Below are 13,144 nucleotides of genomic sequence, written 5' to 3'. Positions count from 1 at the left end.
AAAGTCCTGGACTAGCCCAAACCTTTCAGCTCTTTAACTTTAGTAAGGCAGGACTAGAAACCCCATAGTAGATTAAGGGGTAAAATCTAGAAATGGTGACCAAATTTATGTGGCGGGAAAACCCTGCACTAAATGCTGTTTGATAATGGTGCTTGGGGCTGAGCACCATTTGTAGAATACACCTAGAGTGGCTTCCGGCGCCCAACTTTGGGCTTGAGTACTTACGCCTGCTGAAACCTGGTGCAAATCCAGGCGTGCAAGTTGGGCTCGTATTCCCAGGATTCTATAACACTGCACCTAAATATTGGAACACCCCTGACCTGCCCATGCCCCTCCCATTGCCAGACCACCTTTTGGGTTGCACATGAGACATTTTGGGTGTATGGCGTTAACACCCAACTTAGTGCCAATTAATGCCAATAATTGGTTGTTAGTACCCAGTTGACTAGTTTACACGCGCATCTGTTCTAAGCCCAAATTTAGAACTTATATAGAATCAGGAGGTTAATGTACATAGATAGGCAAACTGTCCTTCAAATTGGAATTTAAACTTTTCACTTTTTTTTCCTGTTGATGAGGTCTTATTTTCTTCATTTCTTTTTGCGACTGTAGATTACGGTATAAGGGATATTTTGGTGGCGTCACAGCAATGACCAGGGATCAGTTTTCCAAGGTAAATGGATTCTCCAACAACTACTGGGGCTGGGGAGGAGAGGACGACGACTTGAGAGAAAGGTGAGTGAGGTTTGGGGGATAACTGGATCTATGCATGGACGCAAACACGTGCAACAATTGTATAAATTGGCACCTCATTTTAGGCTTAGTGCCAGTTCTATAACGGTTTAAGGATATGCCTAAACTCTTATAGATTATTGTGTAAAGCTGCATTGGTGTGCCAAAAGTTAGGTGCGCCTACTTACAACAGATCAATGTCTGGGCTAAGTGGGCACACCTAAGTGTGACATGTAATCCTCGCAATGGATAGTATTCTATAAATTGCGTGCGTTGCTTGGCGACACACCAGGACATGCCCATGCTCCGCCCATGTGTACATGCCCCTGACAGCTGTGTGCTAAGTGGTTTAGGTGCACTGTATATAGACTAGCACTTAAGGCCTTATTTACTAAGCAGTGTCATAGGCGCGTTAATATTATTTAACGTGCGTTAACCATATGTGTGCCTACAATATCCCTATAGGCGCCTACATGGTTAGCACACTTGCCAAGTGTAGGCGTGCTAAAAACACTAATGCACATTAGTAAACAGGGCCCTAAGTACTTATGCACATAACTACCAGTTATTGGCAGAATCGCGCATATAAGCACTTCTATGAACTAAGTGCCAGCTTATAGAATTGACTTTTTAGATTGTAAAAGCCCTCTGGGGACTGGAAAATGCCTACTGTACCTGAATGTAACTTGCTTTGAGCTACAGCTGAAAAAGGTAGGACCTCAATCCAAATATGATAGATCCTCAAACATACCCCTTCGAGTATAATTTAGGGGAACATGGATCTGCTATATTAATTCTTCAAGTCTAAGGGTAAATCTGTATTGATGCCAAAACCATTAGTAGCTGGTCATCACATAAACGCCAATCAATTTCCATGAGAACCTGGAAAACCCCGAGCTGTAGAAAAGTACAGTAGTCAAATGAAAGCCTATTTATAGAGTCTAGAGTATAGCGTGTTATGATTAGATATTTACATTTCTATATATATAGACACTGAAGGATCTGAAGATGTACTCTAGAAGAAAGAAGGGAATGAGAAGAACTGATAAAACCATCAGATTATAAAGCCAGGCATCAACAAAATTAACTAGAAATTGGTATTCTTTATAAAAGGAGAGGATCATGGATAAGGGAGTTATATAAAGCAGAAGGGAGGGAAACTCTTAAGGATATGAGAACTTTTTGTTTCAGTGAAAGAGACTCTATTGGGGCCAAAATGGTTTATATGCATGACGGACAAAGAAGGAGTTTAATGGAGAATGGGAGAAAAAAGACAAAATGATAACTTAAAACTTGTGACAGCACAGTAGGCAAGACTCGGGTTGGGGGGGTGGTGGTGAGTGGTTTGTAGTCCAAAAATGAATGATGATTTTTTTTTTATTAGTTTCCTACATCATGTATGGAAATATTTTTGTTTTGTTTAGTTTTCGTTGCAAGTGGTGTTCCTCAGGTTGTTGTTTGGTAGGGGTTGGTGACCTACCTTGTCATTAGGATCCTACTTTTATCCTCACTGCTGAAACACAGGTTATCCAGAATACTTTAAGGAACTTTTATTTGCTCTGAGGTTAAGAATATTATAGCCAGGGCTATCTTTGCCCTCCTTTCTACATAGTCCTCACGAATTCCCGGGTCCCCTTGCACTTCTCTCAAAAACGGATCTAAGGTTAAGACAAATAATAGAGGAGATAGGGGACAGCCCTCCCTAATTCCTCAAAAAAATAGGAAAAACAGTAGAAAGATGACCATTAACCCATCTACTAGCCTTTCGTTTAGCATATAAAGCATGAACCGCTTGAAGGAAACGGACCGCTTATGCCATAGCCCTGCAAAGCCACAAACATAAAATCCCAACGGATGCGATCCAAAGCTTTTCTGCATCAAAACTGATTAATAAAGAAGTACCTATCCACTTAATCTGTTCTAGTGTACCCAAAATTTTCCTAATATCCCTGACAAATCTCATTTGAGAGTCTGATAGACTTGTAGGGAGCACTCGAGCCAACAGCTTAGCCTCCGAACAGAGCAGTGATATGAACTCCAGGACCAATGGATCCCTCCCTGGTTTGGGTAAGGCTATTTGCACAGAGGCCAAGCTGTCAGAAAAGCCTGGTTATCTATAATGAAATTTAAACACATTGGTCAACGGCTTTAATGTTCTTCCTTGCAATATTTTATAGAGTTCTGCTCAGAATCCCATCTGGACTGGGTGCTTTACACAGAGCACTTTGTTGAAGCACATATTCCACCTTTCCTAGATGAAAGTCATTCAAGAACTCTCTAGCAGCCTATGAATTCTGGAGCATTTCTATGCTAGACAAGTCACTATTTCCATCTAGACCTTCATGCCTAGGCTTTAGCATATAACGCCTCATAAAATGGTTGATTTAAAAAGCTGGCAAATCTCCTCATCCAACCTAACTACCTTTCTAGTAGGTGATTTCATTCTCAAAATTGTAGGGGAGCCCTCCCAAACATGCATCAACCTAGACAAGTTTACCATTGTAGTTCTCATGTTTGTAAAATTGATAATATTTTAAAATGCTGAATACATTTTTTTGCCCTTTTGATGAAGGAGTTCATTAAGGGATGATTGAGACCTCAACAATTGGAACTTATCCTGAGGAGTGGGATGGTCTCCCAAAAATGCCTCATTCTTGTCTGACTCTTTCCTAAGCATAATATTTCCCTATCCCTAGCTTTACGCTTCTGCTACAATAACCAATTATTTCCCCTCTAAGCAGCACTTTAGCAGTCTCCCAAAAGAGAATAGGCTGTGTTAAAAGTCCTGGATAAATGGCTTTTGGAAAATGAACTCATGAACTAGCCACCTCTCCTGCAGGCAAATGTATACTCTGGTGGTTCTTTACATTTGTGTGATATTCAGCACCTATTATTTTCTTTGACTGCTGTACTCTGCTGCCCTAAGTAACTGTCTACTCTGCCTAATGGTTAAGCTGGCCCTGAACAGCCAGTACAACAAGGTTAGAGTGAGGAGAAGTGAAGGGGTCTAGACTGACTTTTGCTAGAATCCACCCATGCGCACAGGTAAGTATGGAAGCATACCGTGCTCCCACTGAGCCAATCTGTAGCAGGGCTGGCCTTATCATTGAGTGAGTGCGTATGTTTTGCATACCGGCTCTGCTTTTCTGCCCAGCTTTCCACTCCTTGATTCAGGCAAATGAAGTCCCGGTGAGTTTCTGAACATCCACCACAGGCTGCCCCTGATCTGTAGTCTCTTCCTGAGGATTTTCCCTGTGATAGCTGGGTTAAATGAGGGAAATAACCCTGATAGTTAAGATTTATGGTGTTATTGTAGTCTTAATAGAGGCTGGCGCCAATTCAGACCAAAACCCAAAACAATCAGGAAGAAAATCCATCAGGCAAAAATAATTGCAAATGTCAACATCAAATAACATTGAAATAACATCAATATGAGGGAGGAAGTGGCGTCACCCACGAAGATGGCGGTTTAGCGCTTTTGCTCCCGCTCATCGCAGCACAAAGAGCATGAGGTCTCCCAACAGGGGCAGCGTTGCTGCAGTTTTTTTGACCCCCAGCGATAGCCACAAAGCGCATGCATCAAATCGCGATGAGCACGCAAGCGGACCTAAGCCAATTCGGCTTTAAAAGCGGAACATCGGCGAACCGCGAGGCAGGAGCAGGCAACCTTCCCCCACGCGCCGGAAAACCAACGGCTGAGGTCACTCAGAACAGCCCATGCCTTTTCGGGGAGGAACCGGAACTGTCAACGGTGGACCCCTTAGCGGAGCTGAAAGAATGGCTGCAAGAGATCTGGACGGATGTAAAAGCGGTCCGGGCGGAACTGGAAACGCTGGGATCCGACCTCCGAGGTGAAATCAGAGATTTGGGGGGTCGCGTGGAGGAGGTGGAAACCCGGATAGAAGAATACTCGGAAGAGATTGGGGCCCTGGACCGAGCGGTCGCAGATGTTCGCTTGGGCCAGCAACAACTGACAGATAAGTTGGAGGACTTGGAGAATAGAAGTAGAAGGCACAACCTACGCTTCAGGTGCATACCTGAAACCCCGGAATATACTGATTGCGAAGCGGTGGTCCAGAAAGTGGTGAGCGCCATCTTGGAAGAGGCAGGAAATCCTCTGGGGGCCGAGGGAGTAGGCCTGGAACGCTCCCACAGATCTCTGGGTCCAGCGAGAAACAATCTACCCCGTGATATTATTGCCTGCTTTCAAGACTACAAATTGAAAGAACTGGTGCTCCAGGCGGCAAGACGCCTCCAAAGTTTTAAATGGGACACATTCCCAATAGAAATCTATCAAGATTTGGCGGCGGCTACCTTAAAACGCCGCGCGGAGTTGAAACCAGTCACAAGGCAGATGCAGGAACTGGGTATCCGATACCGCTGGAAACACCCTTTTGCTCTAGTATTTTACAAAGATGGACGGATGCATCAGGTGAGATCACTGGCTGAAGCTCGAGCAGTGTTATCAGAGGCACAGCAGGAAGCTCCCTCGGAGACCTCCGGGAGAGTTAGCAAGAACAAGACCCAGACACCCCACTCGAAGTGGCAGCATGTGGGTAAAGGACACAAGCGCCTACAACGCCAGCAATCTGCTGGTCATCTTACATGACTGCGGGTAAGGGGGGGGGGGGGTCAATGCAATGCTACTATATGTCGGGTGGAGACCTGACATTTGTTCAGAGGTAATAGCCTTGTAGTTCTTGTCAGTTAAGTTTACAATGGTTTGGATAATTGTTGGCGGGAGACCTGTAAGGGAGTTATAAAGTTATAATACTGCGGTGGGGGGGGGGGAGGGGAGACGATTCCTCCAATAGATACCTCCTCAGACATGAGGGAGGATCAAGGAGTAGCTGGGGGGAGGCGGGTGGGAGGGAGGGGAGGGACATTTGGAGGGGGCATACAGGGAAGGGGTTTGGATAGCAGCGTGGAATGGGTGGATGACAAAAAACAAAAATGTGCCAGGGTGGGCTTTGGGCATTTACAGATGATGAAGGGATGCAAGAAGTAACACTGGCGCTCCTGAATGTCAGGGGTTTAAATGTGCCTATGAAGCGGCAGCTTCTGTTTAGGGAGTTGACTCGCTTAAAAGCAGACATAGCCCTGATACAGGAGACCCATTTAAAGAAGCAATATGAGGGGTTGGCAAACACCGCCAGTATCCACATATCTTCTATGCCTCAAACACACTGGGCACTAAAAGTAAGGGGGTCATGGTGGTATTTAATGATTCTCGCCCATGGCAGTTTCAAAAGGTTATTAGGGACAAGAGAGGTTGTTTTCTCTTGATAAATATGCAACTGGGGGCACAAAAATACACTATATTGAATGTATACGGGCCCAATGAAGATCATGCGGAATCTTTTCAGCACCTAGATCGGGTGCTTTTGGCACACGGGGAGGGGAATTTGCTAGTAGGTGGTGATTTCAATATTACCCCTGATCCACAGCTGGACAATTCCTCTACATCAGTAAAATATGCCCGACAGGGACGAGAGGCACTCCAGACATTTTTGGCTAGATGGCATTTGGGGGATACCTGGAGGCAGGCCCACCCCACCCAACGAGATTACACATATTTTTCCTCGGTCCACAACTTGTTTTCCCATATTGATTTTTGGCTAGGGGACGCGACTGTCATGGGAAATATCAGGGACCAACGCATTGAGCCCCGTACATGGTCGGACCATAGCCCGGTCATGCTTGTGCTGAGGACATCAAAGGGGCGACAGACTGCTCCACAGTGGAGGTTGGATGATGCATTGCTGGCTGAGGTGACCCAGGTGCTCCAATTTGAAAGGCTTATTAAAGAATACTTCCAGTTTAACGATACTGGGGAGGTCTCACCAGGGGTGCTTTGGGAGGGCTTCAAGGCAGTCATGAGGGGTCACTTTATTGCGTTAAAAGCTCATATCCACAGGGAAAAAACCCATGCAGAGGACACTGGACGCAGGAGACTAATGCAGGTGGAGAAATTAATTCGCAGATGGGGCCCAGGAGTCCCCGCACAAAAGTTGCTAGACCAAGCTCATAAAATTAGACAAGAGATCCGCGAGCTTCAGTTGGCAGACATCTCAGAGCAGTTACAAAGGGTACGCCAGTCACATTTTGAGTTTGGCAATAAAGCCAGTAGGCTCTTAGCATATAAATTAAAACATCAGGTACTTAGAACGCATGTCCCCCGTTTAAAAGACGAAAAAGGTGATTGTACCACAGATCCGGGGTCCATACAAGCAATCTTTCAGCGTTATTATGAGAAACTTTATACCCCGGACATTAACCCAGAGGAGGGGGAGATCACTGCTTTCTTAGACCGGGTGTATCTGCCAACACTTACGGAGGGTGCACAAGCTAGGCTTTCCAGGCCAATTGAGCTAGAGGAGGTAATAGGTGCTATTAAAGAGTTGGCGCCTAGCAAGGCCCCGGGCCCCGACGGCTTCACCAATAAGTTCTACAAAACCTTTGCATCTCTTGTGGCTCCGGTGCTGCGAAGGGTATTTAATGACCTAGGAAGGAGAGGATCTCTGCCAGAGACTTGGCATCTAGCGAACATTATAGTTTTGCCTAAACCAGGCAGGGATCCTCAATTGAGCAGCTCTTATAGGCCCATCTCCCTATTGGGGGTGGACTATAAAATTTTCACCTCTATATTGGCAGCTCGCCTGCAGCAGTACCTTCCACAGTTAGTTCACGAAGATCAGGCGGGCTTCGTGTGGGAGCGTCAGACATTTGATAATATCCGCCGGACACTTCATCTTATTCAGTATGCTAACCTCAAGAAAATCCCACTTTGTATAATCTCATTAGATGCAGAAAAGGCATTCGACCGGGTGCATTGGCCATTCTTATTTGCAACCTTGAAGAGGATGGGTATTTCAGGGGATTATTTACATTGGCTATCCTTGTTGTATAGGGCACCAACAGCATCGGTCAGGGTCAATGGGAGCCAGTCATCCACGTTCCCGCTGAGGCGAGGAACACGACAGGGCTGTGCCCTGTCGCCTCTCCTCTTCGCCTTGGCGGTGGAACCACTAGCAGCATACATTAGATCACAACCGGACATTAGGGGATTGAAGCTGGGACCAATAGAGACTCGGATTTTGTTGTTTGCGGATGATATTCTTCTCACACTGACAGACCCCGTCAAGTCACTTCCCATTGTAGGGGCGGCCCTGCGGGACTATGGCTGGGTGGCTGGATTTAAAGTCAATATGGAAAAATCAGAAGCCTTAAATATTACTATACCAGCAGATCAAATGGGGGAGCTGCAAGCTCATTTTCCCTATCGATGGGCGCCTAAATCAATTAAATATCTCGGAGTAAATATTACAAAATGATGGGAGGGACTTTATGAGGCCAACTTTCCAGCAAAGGTACGGGAGTTATTTCTGGAGTTGGATAAATGGGAGGGATTGACGATCTCGTGGATGGGGCAGATCAGTGCGGTTAAAATGATTTTATTGCCCAAAATATTATATCTATTCATAGCGCTACCTATCCCGTTGTCCGACAAATTCTTTAGAGGCCTGCAGCGGAGAGTTTTCTCCTTCATTTGGAAGCGGAAGCCACCACGGGTGCGTAGGTCAGTAATGCATCAGCCACGGGCACATGGAGGGATGGGAGTACCTTCATTTCTGCTTTATTACAGAGCGGCCCACCTCCGTATCCTAGCTGAGTGGCATAATGGGAAAGCGAAGGCTTGGAAAGTTATGGAGCAGTCCTGGTGCGAGTTCCACCCGTTAAAAGCCATACCCTGGCTACCTGATAGGGAGCTAAAAGAGATAATAAAGGTGGCTCCTCCACTGGTAGGGGGGCCACTTAGCAACTGGAGTAAAATTCGCATTAGCTTTTTTCGTGGGCATACTTTTTTCCTGCACATGATGATTAGATACGCGCCGGGATTCTGCCCGGGATCCTCAGATCACTGCTTTAAGAAGTGGGAACAGAGGGGACTGTGGGAGCTGGGTCAGGTGTGGGAAGACGGGGAACTTCTTACTTTTGAGGAAGTGCAGGAGGAATATGGGATTCCTGCCTCCAACGCCTTTCAGTTCCGCCAATTAAGAGATTTTATTCTGAGGCGTACAAAAGAAGAGCTGTGTTTGGAGGAAACACAATTAGAGCGGGCACTGGCTGGAGGAGGAGAAAGAGGAGGGATATCTAGACTATATAAAGCGCTCCTATTACAGTCGCAGCCCATCCTGCACTACACACAGAAGTGGGAAAAACTATTGGGGGTGTCTTATGAATACCATATGTGGGAAAGTGTGTTTACATCTTTACTTAAAGTGTCAATCTCTAATGCATTGGTAGAAAATGGCTATAAAATATTATATTGTTGGTATTACACACCGCAGAGACTAGCCAAGATGTTTAACGGGGGGTCTGCTCTCTGCTGGTGCCAATGTGGCATGGAGGGTGACATGGTCCATATCTGGTGGGCTTGCCCGCAGGCTCAACAGTATTGGATGAGGGTTCTGAAATTGATTGCGAGTATAACAAAAATTGTTTTTCCCATGAAAATGGACCATTGCTTGTTACATATGCGACTTCAGGGCAGCAAAACACACGCGCACCAATTGGCCACTCAGATATTGGTGGCCAGCAAACTGGTGCTGGCAGCGGCATGGAAGCAGCAGACTCTGCCGGGACTGAAGTCGATTCTGCGCAAATTAGACTATATTCAGCTGATGTCTAAGTTGACTGCGATGCGTCTGGGTCGCTTGCTGCCATGCCACCGAATTTGGGACCCCTATACGGAGTGGTTGGCACGACCAGACTCTACCCTGACAATTCAATAGGGGGGAGGGAGGGAGGGGGAGGGGGGATGGTGGGAAAGGGGACATAAACAGTTGGTTAAAAATGTATTGAAGATGTTATACTGATATGTTGGAGGGTGTCCGACTGTGTACCTGAATTTATGGTTGTATGTTGGATCTTTATTCAATAAAAATTGGAAAAGTAAAAAAAACAAAAAAAACAAAAAACATCAATATAGTAACTGAAAGACATGTTTTATTGTCCTTCCATTATTTAGGCTGGATGATAGATAGAAGCATTTTTTGCTGTTGAATAAACTTTGGGTGCAGGTGTTATGTACTTTTCAACTTCTAATGAAAAAAGCAGAAACCAATGTGGCTTTCTCTGTTGTGCCACACCCTCTCCGCCAGCAGAAATAGTAGATATAAATCTAGTTTCCCTTTGAAAATTACTTACAAGGTCTGCATATATAAATGTACCTGTGTACTTTGTAACAATGTAAGCTATGGTTTTATTAGATTAAGAGGCTCATTTTCATTTCAATTCTTTTTATTAGTTTTCCATACAGAAATAAACAAGAGCCCACAACTAGACAACAGATAACATATTACAGCAAATAGTAACCCTGGAGCTCACAGGTAAAACACAAATATCCATTTCTAGATTAAGATAAGATTAAGAAAAGACAAAGAAAGAAGAGAGGGGAGCTGGAGGAGACAAATCAAAGTACAGAGCATGCTAGAAATATAAGACACATCAATATTTATGCATTTCACTGAACAACATTGAAGTAAGATACAAGCGGGAGCCATTTCTCCCTATAACACATAAATCGAGGAGACTGCTTAGCAAGGTGGGATTCATACTTGTACACTTGAAGCAACACGTTCCACCATTCCTGGTAAGTGGCTTGATGCAAGGAGTTCCAGTGCAAGAAGATTACCTTCAGCGCTAAAGATACCATGGTGTTAACTAGTGACCCTTCACTGGGAGTCAGTAGACTTGTATAGCATTGATCCCTGAGTATCACAAATTTATAAGAGATTGAGCCAGGAAGATGAAAGATATCAATCAGTTGTGACCAGATTTCTGACCAGTATTGCTGGATGCATGCATAGTCAAATATAAGGTGCTTTAAATTACCCACTTGTGACAAACAAGACCAACATACTTTAGGGTTAGAGGGATCAATAACATGCATCCTATAAGGTGTCCACAAAGATCTATGCGTAAAGAAATACAACGACTGTATATGGGAAGAAGATCTAGAGCATCTGAAGAGGGATTTCCAAAGTCGTTCCCACAATGAATCAGGAATAGGCTGCTGGAGGTCCTCTTCCCAACATCTACGCAAACCCTTACAAGTAGTGCGGGAATTGCTGAGAAGATACTTGTAAATGTGGGAAGCAGCATGACCAGTTTGTTGGAGCCTCAAACTGAAATCGATAATCTCTGGGATTTGGGTCAAAAACTGCACTTGTAATCTACCTTTATTTTTCTTTTTTAACATGGTGCTAATCTGAAGCCACTGGTAAAATTGGCCATCTGATAATGAGAATTCTGCTTGCAAATCTGAGAATGATTTCTAGCTCTGACTACTCAGATGGATCAAATCTTTTAAAGACCAAATTCCAATACGCTGCCACTGAGACCATGAAACTTGCTTATTACCAATGTTACTATGGAACTTTGTAAGTCTTATGTGCTTTCAAAATTAACCCCCTATGGTGCACCAAAAAGCACTGTTCTAGGATATCACAACCTTCTTCAGTGTCTAAATACTTGTTGATGTAACTGTAGTCCAGATATGGGCAATCCTTAAAGATCAGGATTACATTATTTAAAGTAAAAAAAAAAAAATCATAATGTCCCAGACACCCAACTAGGTTCCATAACATGGCATAGTTTTCAATATAGAGTGGAGGCTATAGAAAATCCAGCCTGAGTAAAATGAAAATGGGTATAAGAAAAGATCCCACATCTCAAACAGGTGAAGGCAATAAATACTGAACCAAACCACATGAAAAGTCATAACACCAAGGTAGGGGACTTCTCCAAGGTTCAAAGAGGATCCTGACTTGGTTTTAATCTTTATATGGCTCATAATCCCTAAACTGAGAACAAGCCTGGCACAGGCAGTTGTTATTAATGGGCCATTCACATTGGTGCTGGACCACTGCTCATCCCTTGATTTTCTAATGTGCGTGCAGGATTTTCTAATGTCCATGTTGTCCAACATTTGTCACCAACAGGCAACAACCACTTAACACCAACTTGCAACAGAACAGTGAGACATCTTTCCTGTCATAATGCTTACTCAGCTGTTTACAAAACAAGGGTATTGTGTGCAATTCTGGTCGCTGTATCTTAAAGATATAGCAGAATTTGAAAAGGTTCAAAGAATGGCAACCAAAATGATTAAGGGGATGAAACTTCTCTCATATGAGGAACGGCTAGACAGGTTACGGCTCTTCAGCTTGGAAAAGAGAAGGCTGAGGCGGATAAGATAGAGGTCTACAAAATCTTGAGTGGTGTACAACGGGTAAAAGTGATTTTTTTTTTTTTACTCTTACCAAAAAGTACACAGACTAGGGGACACTCAAGGAAGTTACATGGTACTACTTTTAAAACGAACAGGAAGAGACTTGAGTTGAAGTGCGTTCTGGCAGCTCTTGACTCACAGGAGGAATCTATCTCCTGGATAGGCTCTTTACCCAGAAATGGGGAAGAGGAAGGGCAAAGCCGTTCTGCTTACCTCCACAAGCCAGGTGAATGCCCCCTCCATGCGACAGAGGACTCTGGAGGAGTTCGGGTTGCAGACACCGGGAGCGCAAGGGAACACCACGAGAGGGTCAAAAGGCAATCCGGACCAAAGCATAGAGGGAGTGACGCTCAGCCCTCCTGTGATTACACCTCCTCCGAGGCCGGGAAGAGAATTGGAGGTAGCGGGGCTACAGCAAGCGGAAGCATCTGTAAGTGGTGATATTTCGTTAGTTGAAGGTGGAGGCCCCGCAGCCATATCGACCCCGGTGCTACCAACTCAACAAGGGAGACAGGCAAGCTTTTTTGCTCAGCCGGTAACATCGCAGCATAGTTTGACCGGAGGAGAGGGCGAAACAACAAGGCCTGCAGTAATCACTTTAGAAGTTCTATGGAACGCGATTCTGGGAATGTCCAAAACTCTGCAACAGCTTTCAGGCTCCCTCTGTGGAGATATAACGGAGGTTAAACAAACTCAGAACCGATTGACTGGTCAGATAGAGGAACAAACCACCAAAGTAGAAGCTCTGGAAAATGAGGTAATAACTTCGAAAGATCTTATTGTGGCGATAATAAAAAATAATAACTTCCAAGAACGTAAGATTGAATACCTAGAAAATCAGGTCAGAAGAAATAATATTCGTATATTAAACTTTCCTAAATCTCCTCTTATACCGCCCATGGAAATGTTAAAGAAGTATTTCAGAGAAATATTGGGCATTTCTCCCGATGGTTTTCCACCAGTGGTGAAGGCTCAATATATAACCGGAATGGGAAGATCAACAAATGTTCCACAACCTGATTTAAATCTAACAGAATTTCTTGAAAGTTCATTGGAAGTTATTTCTGAAAGAACAACTATGCTGGTGACGTTTGCCTTAGAGCCTGATCGGAACAA

The 13,144-nt window shown here is 44.5% G+C and overlaps 1 protein-coding gene across 3 annotated transcripts in view; it reads left to right on the top strand.

Annotated features, from left to right (window-relative positions):
* B4GALT4 (beta-1,4-galactosyltransferase 4) overlaps nt 1-13,144 on the top strand; it is a 90,736-nt gene that overhangs the window by 44,596 nt on the left and 32,996 nt on the right. For all 3 annotated transcript variants that reach the window (XM_030203928.1, XM_030203927.1, XM_030203929.1), the window contains exon 5: nt 613-735. In XM_030203928.1, the coding sequence (XP_030059788.1) occupies nt 613-735 (123 nt within the window). The remainder of the gene's footprint in view (nt 1-612; nt 736-13,144) is intronic.

Source organism: Microcaecilia unicolor, chromosome 5, assembly GCF_901765095.1.
Source record: "Microcaecilia unicolor chromosome 5, aMicUni1.1, whole genome shotgun sequence".
NCBI classification, from domain to species: domain Eukaryota; kingdom Metazoa; phylum Chordata; class Amphibia; order Gymnophiona; family Siphonopidae; genus Microcaecilia; species Microcaecilia unicolor.
This window is presented reverse-complemented; position numbering and strand designations above follow the sequence as displayed.